Source organism: Oryzias latipes, chromosome 23 (genome assembly GCF_002234675.1).
Source record: "Oryzias latipes chromosome 23, ASM223467v1".
Classification (NCBI taxonomy): domain Eukaryota; kingdom Metazoa; phylum Chordata; class Actinopteri; order Beloniformes; family Adrianichthyidae; genus Oryzias; species Oryzias latipes.
The window spans coordinates 2,763,270-2,779,087 of NC_019881.2; the positions used below are offsets into that span (position 1 = coordinate 2,763,270).

The following is a 15,818-nucleotide window of genomic DNA, read 5'->3' on the forward strand; positions in this document are numbered from 1 at the left end:
TTAAAAAAAGTCTCTTATGGGGCTCCAAATAACATTTCTAAATCCACTAAACCAAAACACATGTGTAGGAGAAGTTTAAAGGAAGTTTTAGAATTATGGGATGGCAACAGGACCTACTACTTTGGGGGCCATGTTGAGGCAAAGTGTGAAATTTGCAATGTTCACATTTTTTTCACAATTGGGAAAAAGAAAACTTTGGTTCCAGCAATTTGAACAAAATTTCAAATGAGTCTTTGACCCGAACCGAAGTTTGGTTGACCTTTGACCACAAGAAGAGGCCATAATCATAACAAACGTTTGGAATTGTATTCACAGTATTCAATGCTGTTTTTTTCCTGGTTAAATCATGAGAATGTGTAAAATTCAGAAAGAAACGTCTCCTTTAAAGGTTTTGGATTTTGCATTTTAACAGAAGAAGCTTTTATTTTGACGAGGTAAGAGCCACACATGTACAAAACATGATTCGGAAAAAGACATTTAAGACAAAAATGTTGATTTATCGGCAAATTCCAGCAAATCCTGAACAAAATGACATTTGAAGAGTGATTCCATCCAGATAAAAAGGTTTAAAACCACACATAAAACACCACAAACCCTAAAAGCTGAGGTCACTTTAGACTGTTGATGAACTTGGCGTGCTCCTCTCCTCGCGGTAGCAGAAGCTCCGCCCCCAGCTTTGGTCCAGTTTTCTCCTGCAACATAAAGACATGGGTTAAAGTCCTGAACACACTGGATCCCGTTGGTGCATTTCCGTTCCGTCTGTTCCACCTTCAGCATCCCGTCACGCTCCCATTTGAACAGGCCGCAGTTGCTGGAAAGGGAAACATGTCAATGAGAGGATGGAACGTGCAGCTTTGCAGCTGATTTTCTCTGGTTTTGTGGCCTCGGACCTGCAGTGTTTGTGCGGCAGTCGGTCCAGAGCGATGGCTCTCTGCCCGCAGGGACACCGGAAAAACCGCTTGACGGCGTCGTGCCACCGCAGGTCGTGACTCTCCTGGACGCAGCGATCCGCCGGCTTAAAGTAGGTGTAGCTGCACTGAAAGACAAACAAAAGACACATTAAGAGCTTTGATCGGGAAATAATGCGCGCATGTTCTACCTAAAAGCTACAGCTAAACTGATTATTTTGGTTTTAGTTTAAGTATCTTAATATCAGACATAACGAACTCACAATTAATTCCTCACTAAAATGTATTGATTTGTTTTTAAAATAAATTGTAAATATCTTTCTTAATCATCTGATCTCAAAAACATATGTTTTAACTATCGCTCTCTCTGATGAGACAATATTTATTTTTGTTTTAAAGCAGAGGTTTTCTTTGGGATGGTGAGTATTTCTGCTTCAGGAAACGGGCTTCTATGATTTAGAAGAGCCTGAAAGCTTCATTCGACTTTACAGACACATTCTAATTTATACTCAAATGTGTCATTCTAGTCTTAGCTTAAATACATTTGGGAGAAAAGTGAATCAATATACCTACTTTAAAGGTTTTTATAGCAATACGTCCAAAATTTCAAATATAATTGACCAGAGTATTATCTAAATATGAATATTTGTAGCTTAATTTAAAAGTTTATCTCATTTTAAAAGGGCAGAAAATTACAATTAATTAAAAAAAAGTAATTCAGGATGGCTGCCATCGTGCAGAGCAACATATATTCTTTATCAGGTCATAAACTTTCTATTTTTAGACACATAAAACACATTTGTTTGTTAAAACATAACATTTATGAACACTTATTTGAAGCATTAATCAGTTCACTTTCATTAATCGTATATGTTGTTGCTTTGAGTTTTAATTCAGCAGGAGGCTGAATATAATTTAATAATAATAATGAATTTTATTTATATGGCGCCTTTCTAGACACCCAAGGTCGCCTTACAGATAGAAAACAATACTGCTCGACGCCCCACAGGCTTGTGGGAGGAGCAAGTGGGAGGAGCTACCACCTAATGTTTTCCCTACAGGGAGAGTTCCCTGTATATTTCTGGAAGACATGGAGGATGTTTAGAGATCAGATTTCTTTATTTAAAAAAAAAGCTTCACTATGGAGCCCGTGACCTGACATGGAAAAATAAATACGGTAAATAATGCGTTCCCACAAAATAATAATTCACGTGGTAAGTCATTCATAAACATGGATGGCTTTCTGCTTAACCATGTAATATTCTGATATACATCTTTCCTGTACTATTTGAAGGTACCACAGTTACAGTGACACGTTGATTGGTCGAGATGCATTATGGGATATGTGTGATGCATGATGGGTAACGTACGAAATATGTAGACTTTGGATGTAAAGTGACTGCTAACTTTAAAGTTACCTCAGCACGTCCTGAATATTATTCTTCATGCTAGAGTAAAGTAAAAGTACAACATCCCGTCTGGATGCCAGCATGACCATCAACGTTTGTTGATCATGAACGTTTGTTCTGGTCCCATGCACACGGTTGGATTGTAATCCGTCCATTGATCCCATCAAGACATTTTGCGCGTGTGACCACGGCTAGTGACACGGAAGTAGCGGCGGAAAGCGGCTTTAGTGGCAGGATGGAGAACGAAGCGGGATGTGAACGAACGCAGACATGGAGACGTGATCACCGATGCTTTTGTAGAGCTTTTTAAAAGAAATAAATCCGATCTCTAAACATCCTCCGTGTCTTCCATGTAATGAGACACACAGACAGAAATGAGAAGGTATCTGCTGCAAATTCAACTATTGCTCACATCTGTGTTTATGAACGACTTATCACGTGAATTATTATTTAGTGGCAATTGTTTATTTATTTATTAACCCATGTCAGGTCACAGGCTCCGTACTCTACTTGAACTACAGCAGAAACATCATGAAAAATAATCAGGATTAGCAGAAGCATGTCAATAAAAGGTAGATGAACAAGAAGGGTTATTTTGACTAACGTAATGAATGAGTAACAGCTGTTTCTATAGAAATCTATGGGCTTTTAGCTTTTTGGGACTAATGGGTACTTCCTGTTTAGACCGCGAAGGAGGGAGGGGTTGTTCAGTCCAGTTCCTATTTTACGGTCAACGGTTGCAACACTGGGACCCCTCAAAAAGCTGTAGAACGTCCTGTTTCTATCAGGAGCTCTAAAATACCTTTCCAGTCCGACAGAAGCTGATATTTCGGGCTCAGTACCTTTTTACAGGTGACGGCTCGACACTTCATCTCCTTGATGCCCTTCATCTTCTCCTCCATCTGCTCCTTCTTGACCAAAGCATCAAAGTAGCGTTCCTGCAGCTGGTACTCGGCCTGAAACAGACCAGGATGCACGTGCTGAATGCTCAACCGGGTCACAGTCTTTGCAAAGCTCATGTTGACTGCAGATGAAACGATACCGCTTGGAGGACGGTCTCATGGCGAGATTTAGCGTTGAGGATCTTTTGGAACTCCTCAGACTGGATGTAGCGGAGCTCCTCTCGCTTCTTCTTCAGGGCCGGCTCTTCTTCCTCCTTACCCAGTTCTTCTGCACGGGCGACATGAAGAGTCGTGGTTTTTTCCATAACAACCCTAATAGGCAGCAGCGTGAAGGGTCCTGCCTAAAGACCCACACTGGATTTTGGCTCATTGTACACCCTGGGAAGCAAACCCAGATTTCCTGTCGCCTTTAATATAATTACTATAAAACATCAATTATCTATAAAATACAGTTCTGCAGTAGCATGGTGAAAAAACTTTGATTCATAAAGATTAAAAAAAAAACAACAGATAAAAGAAATTTAGTTTTAAATTGTCTACAAAAATGCTGCAAAACATAAAATTAAAGCCACATGTCCCGAGCTGCACTGACAAAATCATAAAATATCCTTTTTTTTCGTTTTATCTCCATAGCAACCATTTGATTTTTTGGTCGCCTGGGGGTGACGGACAGATCGATGTAATTTTTGGCAGAATTATTAAAAGTACATTTTTGAATTTCCTTGGTAACGAGGGGCTTTTGTTAACCACGCCCACATTCCTAATATACTCATATCATGTAGCGTATCGTTTCGTTCAGCTTGAGCCAAACGTTCATGTTTTACATTTTCACAAAATTACAGTAAAAAAAGGTAAAAACGCCACTTTTGGAAGCTCGCCACAATAACGCCGTTCCAAATTTACAAAAGGATCAGGAGTGAAATATGTGAACGAAGAATTGTGGAAACAATCTAGTAGTCCAGGACCGCTGCGGTACATAAATATACAGTAAGAAAAGGCGTTTCTGCACCTTTGGGTGAGCTCCGGTTCTTCTCCACTCGGGCGCTGATCTCACTGTTGTCGATCCTCTTCCTCTTCACAGCGTTGGGGTCCTCTTTCTCAAGCCCCGCCCCTTTGGCCCTCAGCTTCCTCAGAGCAGCCAGCTTGGCGGCGGACAGGCTGGACGAAGCGGCTGGAGGAGGGCTGCCATCGAAGAAGAGGATGTCGTCGCCCGCAGAGAAACCTCGTCCCAGCGTCGGGGTGGGGGGTTGGGTGTCGCCGGGAGCCTGAGAAGCAGCGAGCGGCGACACCAGACCTCCTTGGTTCTGAGGCGATGTAGAGGCGCCGCCGTTCCTCTGCTGCTGCCTCTCGTTGGCCCGCCGGCGCTGGATCTCCTGGAGCTCCCGCTGCTTTTGCTTCTGCTGCTTCAGCAGCTCGGACGCTGAGATGGACTGAAGAGGAGCGCCGGCAGGACTTTTGGAGCCTGAAGTCGGTGAAGAAAGCTTGAATGAAGGCTGAGTTGATTATATGACATATTAATATTAAATACTTAAGAGTTCTTAGCGTTAACAGTCCAGGACAGGGGTCGGGAACCTTTTTGGCAGAGAGCCATAAACACCACTTACTTTTAAATATCATTTCGTGAGAGCCATACCATATAGCAGCGTCCCTTTCCCACACCGAGGCTTAACCTCTTTTAAGGTTCTTTATTCTGGTTACTACGGCCGTAACCAACGCCATACAACCTCGTTCAGCAACTCCTAAGTCCCTCCGCCGACAGCGCCCCCCCCCACTTTTTATTCCACCGCTCCCGCCCTCCTATTTCCCTTATTCAGCTCATAGCTGAACCCCATTGGTCCAAACTCCCCAACGACAGGCTGAGCGACAGAACTGAGGGCCAATCAGCGTCTCTGCTTGATGCGTTCAATGAACTCCGGAACTTAGAACGCGACCAAACAGCCACCTCGTCCAACCCTGTCCGCTACAATTGCGACCCCCAACCTTAATGGCCCACGGACCGCTTTGATGTCTGGCTAAGTTCTCATGAACCGCAATATTATATATGGCGGACAAACACTGTAGCAACGCTACAACAGAGGCACAGCCGCGTGATAAGACGGACTCTGCGTTTTTCTTTTGACATGAATGACATTGAACATCGCACAGGTGTCATCATCCTCTCCCCTTCCCTCACTCATGGTGCTAAAAAGAAGTACAACAGTACAACATGAAGAAATAACTAAGGGTGAAATAATAAAGTTTTATTCTATTCTAAAACACATTACCAAATATTAACACAAATAAGATCATTAAGGGTTTTTTTAAAGGGTTGCACGGTGGTGTAGAGGTTGGCTCTCTTGCCTCTAAGTGAGAAGGTTCTGGTTCAAATCCTGGGTGGGCCTTTTCTGCATGGAGTGGGCCTGTTCTCTTTGTGCACGGAAACCAGATACTCTGGCTTCCTCCATAGTCCAGAAACATGTTTCATAGGTTAATTAGTATCTGTAAATTGTCCCTAGGTGGGCTTGTTGTTGTGCAGTCATGCAACCGACTGATAGTGGCTGGGATAGGCTCCAGCAACCCAGTGAGCCCAAAAGGGATGTGGCGAGTTTGAAAAATGGATGGATGGACTAATTTGCCTTTTGAGAAATTTCAAGAAGCTGAACAGGCGTTTCATAAACAGAGATGGTTATTGATCAAGCAGCTCAAAACAGCTTTAACACATCTGACTAACACGCCCTTTGACCTACCCCAACCACTCCACTGCTCACGGGATCAACACGAATCAGCTGATTCTGACACGGCGAAGAGCGGCTTTAAACACACAAAGTGTTGCTTAATAATCAGCTGGTTTACATTGTAAAGTGTTGCACATCAACGACGCGCTGCTTTTTTTCTGCAGGAATTCTGTGTAAACAGCAGAAAAGTTCCGGTAGTCGAAACACCGGAGCTAAAACTACGGAGTTAACGGGTTAACCGTCCAACCAGAGTTTCACTAAAAACTCTGAATAAAAGTAAGTATATGAATAATAACCTGCATAAACGTGTGAATAAGGTGTGGCTCAGGAGGATCACCTGATTGGCTGCTCTGCGTCAGGTGCTGCTTCAGCTGCAGAGCTCCAGGAGTCGGCACCGACATCAGGCTCTTGAATTCATTGGAGCAGCCGGACATTTCTCCAGACTGCATTGCTGGAAGACACAAATAAACAATGAGGGTCAGCGACCTCCTCCACCTGACCCGTCAACCTGCAGTCCTCAAGGTTCTGTAGATGTCCCCGCCCTCTGCTGGTTACCTGGTTAGTGTGTTCTATAGGAGGAGGTTTAGAAATAAGCAACAAAATCGATCCCTCTACACCTAAAATACAACACTGTTTCAACAAAAACATGAATGGATTCAGCTTTAATGCTATTTCCTTTATTTTTAAGACTAAAAAGGCTTTTCTATTAGCTGGTGAATGTGTATGTTTGTGGTTAAAGGTTCCTCTTTTGTTTACTTAATTTTTTTTTTTAAACGGGTTTTAAAACCAAACTAAATTGGTCTTAGTGTGATAATTTGCCAAATCATCTTTTTAACCAAATCTAGTTCAATTTAAAATCAAACATATTCTGCTTGCTGCTGTGGGAATATGGTTAGGTTAGGAATCTGGTTAGGTTAGGAATCTGGTTAGGTTAGATATCTGGTTAGGTTGGGATTCTGGTTAGGTTAGGAAGCTGATTAGGTAGAAATCTGATTAAGGTAGGAACCTGGTTAGGTTAGGAACCTGGTTAGGTTAGATATCTGGTTAGGTTAGATATCTGGTTAGGTTGGGATTCTGGTTAGGTTAGGAAGCTGATTAGGTAGAAATCTGATTAAGGTAGGAACCTGGTTAGGTTAGGAAGCTGGTTAGGTTAGATATCTGGTTAGGTTAGGAAGCTGCTCAAAACCCAATTTCTAACTGCATCCATGGCAGACACAGAGGTAGAGGCTAAGAAAGGTTAAGAGCATCTTCACATCTGATGACATCAACCACAGAGTTACTAAATAAAACAAACTAAGTCACTCCCTCCTTGAGTCTGTGGTAAACCACAAACAGACCAAGCAGCTCCTACCTATCTGCTTGGCGCGCCTAACGAGCTGAGCTGAGCCACTCACAAACAGCTGCTCCAGAGTCTTCTGCTGGGGTTTGCTCGGTTTGGAAGCAGTTCTGGAAAAGATGAAAATGAGGACGGCCTTTCAGAAAACAGACGTGTCATGATTCATGTGCTGCTGAGCCAAATGTTTACAATAAACTTTGTTGTGTTTCAGGACAGTACTTCACTGTTTGTAACATAAAAGCTAATTCTAAAGCACAAATCTGAACCAACAAAGGTTTAACCAATGAACAGCCTTGAAGCGTCCTGACAGATCTCTCTGATCACTCCTCCAGGACAAAGCTGCACTCACAGCGTGGCGGCGCAGGCAGAAGACGACACGCCGCCGTAGTAGAAGCCATCTTGACACAGGCGCTGTCTGAGGCCGCCCCCCTTCCCCTTCAGGGTGTTTGGGCCTTTTCCAGAGAACGATGACTGCAGCTCCGCCCTCTTTGAGCTCATCTTCTTATACTGGGCCTTGACATGGTACTGGCAGTACTGGCATTCGTACTGCAGAGAGGAGCGGATCGTGAAGGGAGGTGAAGGAGGAGGAGGAGGTGAAGAAACGCGGTTTCACTTAGGACTCACCAAGTTGACGATTTGAGAACAGGGATCTCCGTTCTTCTTCGAGGCTTTGCAGGTGCCGTAGTCCTGAGCTTCGCCCAAAACGAGCACCTTCTGTGGGTGATCCACCGTCAGACTCACCTAAAAAAATAATTTTAAAAATCCATTTCTGAATAAGCAAAATGAACCCGAATGCTGACATTCTGCTGATTCTTCAGCAGACATTATTTGAAGCTTTCTGGGATCGTCTCAAGATTCCCGATTGCACTTAAGGTACTAGGTTATTAAAAACAAAGGGGGAAACATTTGATTTCTTTAAAGACTTAAACCCCTCAACCTTTAGCTAAACCAGTGCTTCTCAAATAGTGGGGCATGTGATGCCGGGGGGCAAATTTATCGGGGGCCGGTGGGGCTCAGTGCTAGGAAAAAAAACTGTAGCCCACTATTGGTTTCCTATGATGTGTTGAATGACAGAGTTTGTATCAGCCTGAAACTGTGAATGGGCGTCTCTGGCGCACGGAGCACAGCCTGGATCATGGTTCCTTTAGATTCCTCAGCTCATGCTAGTAATGTCATTCTTTATTAAGAATTGTAGACATTTTGATGACGTATCTTTATTTTCCATCAATGTATTCTTTGTCTGCCTGTGGTTTAGTTGGTGTCAGTATTTGACATACAGACAGCAGGTAATGCAGGGAAACAGCTGCACTTTAGGAGATCAGAAATAAACAATCCATCATTTAGAAAAAAAATCATTAAAAAAACCATGCCTCTGGTTCGGCCTTTGTGACAAATGTTAGAACCCTTTGTGGCCCCAGGGTCCAAACGTTTGCCCACCCCTGATGTAAAGTGTTCTGAAAGGGATTTTGATCCAATACTCTGCACTACTGTTGTAAAAAAATGGTTTTGAGGATTTTGAGGTAAACATCATCAAGGAGGGAAAAAATACAACTTTCAAATAAATTCCCAAAGTTCAATCAGGAAAAGTTTTCATGATCCTGAAACGGAACCGGAAGGATCAACCAGCAGACGTCCTGTTCTCAATCATTTAATGTTTTCATTAAATACTTGTCTTTTTGACCAAATGATTGTTTTTCAAACAACAAACAAGTTGAGTTTTCTAAGAAGAATTCGATTTGATCAAATATTCCGGTCATGTTTAAGTTTTTCTGTCTGCGGTAAGAATGAGGACGTGCTTCCATGGCCGCCGTCCGTCTGCTCACCCCCTTGTATCCGTCGTTCTGCTTCATGGGGTTCGGGTTCAGGAGCCCGATCGCCGTTCCCGGTTCCATCTTCCAGTGCTCCTTGTGGACTTCTCCGAACAGGAGGAGGGAAACGAACACGTCCAGGCCGTGGAGGTCGTTGAGTTTCCAGATGCTGAACGTTTTTCCCTGTGAGGAACGGAACACCGATCATCCTGCAGTTTGTCCTGACATGGCCGTGTTTTAAGAAAGCAATCAGAAGAAAAAAAATCTCCAGCAGCAAATATGGACGTTTTTTTCCCACAATTCAAAGTAATAAGCAATTCTCAATGGATAATGTAATTTGCGATTTGATGATGCACTTTAAAAAAATGCATTTTGCAATGCAAATTACAATTTCATCTTACATTTTTAAAATTGCAATATTAAATGAAAACAAACTGTTTTTTTTAAACCATAACTCAAATGTAAACTGCAGTTCAATGTACAAGTCAGCCCTGCTTGTTCTTAAATACAATATTTAAAAAAAAGAATTCATTATTTCCTTTAAATTAATTCTAAAGTAACTTAAACTCCACCAGGGGTTTGAAGTTTCCTTTACTGTTGGAAAACTTTTTCCAGCCCAAAATACAACGAGACTGCAACTAGATTGCAAACTTAAAGGCTCCCAATCGGGATGGGAGGGGGGGGGGGGGGGGGGGGAGTCCTGCCTCCACTGCCTTTTGGTCAACCAATTAAAAATATCGAAGATGCTCAACCAGCCAATAGAATCGTTTGACATGGGAGGTTAAGGAAGAGAATCCGCCTTGAGCTCCCCTGTTTGTGACCACGGCTCATAGAAGTTGGTTTTGGAGCTCGTCTTTGGGGCGTCTGTGTCCTCCCCCCATACGTATGTTTGTGGTTATGTTGTATAAATATGTCCTCTCTGGCCATCTTTTCGCGTTTTGTAAAAGCGTTTTTGGCCAAAATAAAAACCCCTGTGTTGTTTTCTAGGACATAGTTTCTGTAGGGCGGTGGGAGTTCATTAGAAATCGTGATCCGCTGCAATTTGAATAAAGAAACACTCAAAAAAATAAATTTTAAGATTCTACTCTTCATATGTGTCCTTCATCATTAAGGGAAATGCCACAAAAAAACATATTTCTTGGAGGGGGTTTATAAGTTCTTTTTGAAGAAATTTGAAGAGTTTATTTTAGTTTGCAGCAGATTTTCTAGTGTAGATTTAATTGTCGTGTTTTGATGATTTCAAACTGATCTTTTAAACAAAAATCAGAAGACTATTTTTTTTTTAAATAATATTTGTGGCTCTGGACGGATGAGCAGGATGAGCAGGATGAGCAGCAGGAGCGGCGCTGCTTGCTTACGCTGCGACTGCTTTGTGGCGTTGCCTTGTCGACCAGCACGCCAAACGTCACCCAGTCGCTGTCCTCCAGCTTCTCCCGCGTCAGACGCTCCGGCACCTGTGACAGACGGATCAGCCGCCGACTGGCCATCTTCTGGTCCATCTCGACGGAGGAAACCCGCGGTTTTCTGATTCAGACGGAAAGCAAACGCATGAAGCAAAAAGACAGCAGAGTGAGCGTTCGTCACTGGCAGTTTCATTACACCTGAGTCTGAGTCCTGAGTATTTCTCAACGGCCACGTCTTTGGGGGGAGGGGGAGGAGGAAGAGGGGCCGGCTTAGGCCTTCCTGCCGATGCCGCTGGCGTGCTGGGACGGGCGGGAGGGGAGCGAACGGGAGCTGCAGCTTTGCTCTCCAGAGGCTGGAAGGAGCTGCCGATCTTTATCTCCACCAACGGGCCTCTGTCCTCTGACGAGAAAACCACGGACAAAAATGTATTCACACAAAAACAAAGCAAATCTAAGAAGAAAAAAACATCTTTAATCGGATCAAAGATCAGATTAGAATTGAACTGTGTTCATGGGCCCCAAGAACTTTATACGATTATAACAAACGTTTACAAACGGTCAGAACAAATCATGTGGACATGCGCAGAACTCTCTAAAATAACAGAAACGACTGCAAAGGAAGAAATATCGAGTTCTGTTGTAAACAAACAAGCTGCAGCATAGAACAGATGATCTTCTGAACCTGATTTTGTTATGGTTATGGTTAGTATTAAGTGCTTGATGCTTGTTTTTTTTGGCCGCACAGAGCCGGGTTAGGATTAAGCTAATATGTGCCAACAACAACATTTATCCGTGGAGGCAGTTCAAATCCATGCAGTCATGCTGGCGTCTGCATCTTGGCTGCACGTTAGTCTGTGGGAATAACATCAGCCTTAATTTTGTCTGGACATGAGTGGAAACACAAATCCACGTGATTGTTTACACGGTTTCTCAGGACTGTGCTGCATTTGTTGGGGCGGTCTGAGCTCTGCTCGGAGACACAGTTCTCCCATGAGACACTGCAGTTCACTCGCCCAGAGAGGCGGGGCGGACACCCTAACAAAGCACCCCCACTGCCCGTAAACACAAAGCTATGAGTCCGGCTGCTCTGCTCAGAGACGCACTTCGCTCGCGTGGAGCAGCTGGCCGGTCTTGTTTGCGTCCCAAAGCCTCCTCTGGAGCGCCGCACCGTCTTTGCATGACCTAACCCCACGATCGGATCAACAATCGGCATAACCCATCCATCTTTATCGGAAAGACATTTTGATCCGGATGAGTCTGACCGGGGCCGAGTATTCCGAACGGCGCATTTTTATTCCCATCAGGCGTTCTTTCCGATTACTTTTGTCCACGTAACCCCAGCTAGAAATGTTGGAAATGTTTTGTATTTTTACCGGAATACGAAGCAGCTTTAGCAGCGTGAGCCACTCTCTGTTTGCGTTTGAATGAGTCTGCATTGTTCAGCTGAGAGGAGAAGTCTGAGGACTCCTGCAGTTTGGAGCTTCCGGATGTCGCTGCGCCGGATGTCGACGGCGCTGCAGATAAAAATCGAGAAAGACAAACGTTAAGGAAGCGCGTGTGTAAAACAGCAAAGGCCGGTTAGCAGCCTGGCTTTACCTGCTTGTGATTTGCTTTTTTGTGATCGTTTGGACGGCAGAGGTGCGGCCGGTGGTTTCAAACCCCCAAGTGCTTTAGTGGACGATGAGGCCACATCCTTCTGCTTTGCATCCAGCTGCTCCTGCAGTTTCTTCATCTTCTCCTGCATGAGCCGAAGGACCTCTGGAGAAGCAAAGCGCTGGATGAATTACAGAACCTCGAAACGTGAGTCAGATCTGAAAGCGTTCCAGCACAAACCCTGCAATTCCTCCTTGGACACGTCCGGGTTCTCTCCTCCACGCTCCGCTTTCCCTTCTGCATCCTTCTCCTCATTCTGGATGTCGTCCACATCTCCAAAAAGTTCTGTCACCACATCCTCTGTGGCCAAGATGTCCCCCTCAATGCCGTCTTTGTACTCCTCCTCTTCATCGTCTTCATCAAAGAGGCCTTCCAGGTCGTCGTTTTCCTGCCCTTGTTCTTTACTCGCGCCGCTGTCCTCATCTTCGTCACAGAGGTCTTCCAGGTTGTTGTCTTGTTGCTCTTCACTCGCGCCTCCGTCCTCATTGTCGTGTTCGTCACAGAGGCCTTCCACGCCATCCCCCTGCTCTTGCTCTTCACTCTCGCCCCCGTCCTCATCAATCAGAGCCGTCAAAATCTCCAGATCGTCCTCGCCTGTAAAAACGACATCTTCTTTGTTTCAACCGACCAAAGTTATTTCAAATTCAAAAAATGTCACAACACTTACTGTCCATGTTGGAGGTGATGGATGCGTCACCGGCAGGTTAGTGGCTTACCTGGAAAAATAAAATGCATCAATGTCTCGTTCTGCGACAACAGCAGTACTTTAAGAGTATATTTTTAAAAAGTCCAAATAAACTGAGAAGGAGACTAAGAAAAAGGCTTTTTAAGGGAGGACCGATATTTACTGATCCAAGATTTTGCAGCAGATTGGGAAAGTTTGTCGTTCTAATCTCTGCTCTCGCCCTTTTAGACATTATGGCGATAAAAACAGATCAAATGCAGATTACGTTCTTTTTAAAAACGTAATTTCATACAGAGATGGCCAGAAGAAAAAGAGTACTTTATAAAAAAGCAATAAACTTCCCAAAATGTTGAAAATCTGTAAAATCAAATAAATAATAAAAAACTATAAATGAATGTCTAAAGGCCCGTACACACCGGGACGAATATTCGCCAGGCGTTATTCGCCACGTCTTTTGTGTTCACACCCAGGCGATTTTCGCTGACGATGAGTGGAGGGAACATGCAATTTCATTCCCTGACATTAGATGGCGCTTAATGTAAACAGAAATACTCCTGTACACAAGGTGGCGCTGCGCAACTTTACGCTTCTTAAAGTCGCTTTTCACTCAGAAGAAGAGAGCAAGTATTTACGCGCTTGTCAGAATCATACAAAGAAAACATGAATATTTCAAGCACCAGTAGCTCCAACTGGTACTTGGTTCGGGGATATTTTAGAATGTCCGTCATTATTGCTTCGCGGCTGTGTAGACGCTACTTGGCGTCTATCTTCTTCGCTGGTATGTGTGCTCAGCAAGGCAGTTTTGTGTTTGAGCGCCCCCAAGTTGTGTTTTACTGTAACTTCAGAAGCTCCAGACACGTGTGAAAAAGCGCCGTTCTCATTGGTCGAATAGATTTCGACGCGTCGGAAAAAAAAAACGAACCCGAGGCGTTTTTTTTTGACGCTTTGGCGCGTGGCGTTTTTTCGCGTCGGTGTGCACACTCACATTGGTGCCCTTTGTTTAGTCACGAGGCGTTAAACGTCGGCGAAAATCGCCGGCGAAATTCGTCCCGGTGTGAACAGGCCTAATAACTGCTTTTTCACAGCTAAATTAGTATATTAATATCTCTCAAGTGGAAATTGAAACTGAGTTCCAGTAAAAACAAAAAAAAGGACATTGTACAGACCGTTGAGACGTGGTTCCAAGTCCTAAAATGTCTCACCCAAGTTTGTTTTGGTCAAGGTAAAAGCACAATCCAAGAGGTCAAATGAGGTCATTTTATGGGCGGCAGTGGCTCAGGTGGTAGAGCAGGTCGTCCAATGACCAACGGGTCGGCGGTTCGATCACCGCTCCACCCAGCCAGCTGTCATAGTGTTCTTGGACGAGACACTTCACCCTCCCTGCCTGGTGTGTGGATGTGCATGAATGTCCCAGTGATGGTCAGAGGGGCCGTAGGCGCAAACTGGCAGCCTCGCCTCTTTCAGTCTGCCAAGGGTTGCCAAGCTGTGGCTACAACCGTAGCTACCATCACCAAGTATGAATGAGGAACGAATGAATAATGGACACACTGCAAGCGCTTTGAGCAACAAGAAAAAGCGCAAATAAATCGAATCCATTATTAGTTGAGGATCCTTACGCCTTCCTACTGAGATCTGAGTCCCTCTGTCATCTCCTGTTGCATGCATGTAACTTACATGCATGTAGCTTACATGCATGTAAGTTACATGCATGTAAGATACATGCATGTAAGCTACATGCATGTAGCTTACATGCATGTAACTTACATGCATGCATGCAAGTTTGCCCTTATTGTAAAGGCAAACCCACACTAGTTATTGGGTTACATGCCACCAGAAGCCAACTTTTGATCACTCCAATTGATCCCATGAGGCTGCCTTCCACCTGCTGCGACCATGACAGATGAGTGAGAAGCCTCCTCCTGTCTGCAAGGAGCAACATATGACCGGTAACAGTAATTACAAAGCAGTTATCAAACACCCTATAATGCAGTATAAAAATAAAATCTGCATGAAAAGCCTTTATAAAAATAAAGACCTTCAAAACTATTGCTAGTTTCATTAAAGACGTATAGTTCGAGGGATACCCACAATGTTGACACCATGTTGATCAACAACCACGTCCGTTTTTTCTTTCTGCCGGCTAATTGACTAACCTCAGGCTCAGTCCGCAGCGGCTCCGTTCGGTTCTTTAAAACCTCTCTCCCTTATGCCACCGATACAACGTCTTTTTTTAAATCAAAAACTAAAATAACTTTTTTTTTTTTATTCCCAAAACGCTGAAAGGCGAGACAACTTCAAATTGTCTTCAGACCACGGCAGAATGAAACTGGCGCCTCACGCAGGACCCAATGTGTTTGGGAAAAAAAGTTTTTAGTTGCCCCACAATTTGCCTGAATGTAATTTTAATTTTTGTTAATGTGAAAACCAGTTATTAGTCACAGAGGCATATGAATGCCCTCATATCACAACATGTCGATATACATTTTCTTATAGTTTAGCTTAAATATAACGCTGTTTTCCAATTCCGGTAGTTTTGGGTTTTAAACACACAGGCGTTTAAAGGGCTAAAAACGTGAAGTAAATTTCCCTCTTGTTTGACTGAGCATAAAGTTTCAACAATTGACTGTTCTTAGAGAATGTTTCAACTTTTCTTTAAAAGTTTTCAGACTAATTGTGTGCCTCGGATTCCTTTTGTTGGTCATTTCAAGTTGGCATCAATACAGAGAAAAGACTAACTACAAATTGCAACGAATAATTTGGAACTTTCCCCCAAAATAAAAGCATTTTTATTGTTATATTAATAAAAAACGTATATTATTATTATATTTTTATTGTTTTATTAAAATAAAAGCATTTTTATTTTGGGTACTAAAAAAGTCCTAAAAAAGTTGCTTTTTAAATTAAAATATTCAATTATTTAGATGCCAAAAACTTGTTTTTCATAGAAACAAAATCCAACAAAATGAATGTCATGGATGACCACATGAATTTTTTTAGGAC

General features: G+C 43.3%; 1 protein-coding gene across 1 annotated transcript; it reads right to left on the bottom strand.

Annotated features, from left to right (window-relative positions):
• Positions 1 to 82: 82 nt before the first annotated feature.
• On the bottom strand, positions 83 to 15,159 carry mcm10 (minichromosome maintenance 10 replication initiation factor). Its single transcript, XM_023952547.1, has 18 exons — positions 14,972 to 15,159; positions 12,801 to 12,849; positions 12,314 to 12,727; positions 12,077 to 12,238; positions 11,854 to 11,994; positions 10,679 to 10,880; positions 10,436 to 10,601; positions 9,093 to 9,260; positions 7,894 to 8,010; positions 7,619 to 7,815; positions 7,285 to 7,379; positions 6,271 to 6,384; positions 4,229 to 4,681; positions 3,360 to 3,487; positions 3,160 to 3,273; positions 891 to 1,036; positions 769 to 811; positions 83 to 692 (listed from the first exon to the last, which is right to left on the bottom strand). Exons 2-18 carry the CDS (start codon positions 12,805 to 12,807, stop codon positions 609 to 611), a joined length of 2,751 nt encoding a protein of 916 aa, XP_023808315.1. The 5' UTR covers positions 12,808 to 12,849; positions 14,972 to 15,159; the 3' UTR covers positions 83 to 608.
• Positions 15,160 to 15,818: the final 659 nt, after the last annotated feature.

What these genes read in the sequence shown, in the direction of transcription:
- mcm10 (XM_023952547.1), bottom strand. An exon ending in TCTGCCTGCGCCGCCACGCT is followed by an intron (nt 7,380 to 7,618) that starts GTGAGTGCAGCT and finishes CATCTTTTCCAG; the next exon opens with AACTGCTTCCAAACCGAGCA. An exon ending in GAGCCGTCACCTGTAAAAAG is followed by an intron (nt 1,037 to 3,159) that starts GTACTGAGCCCG and finishes TTTGTCTTTCAG; the next exon opens with TGCAGCTACACCTACTTTAA.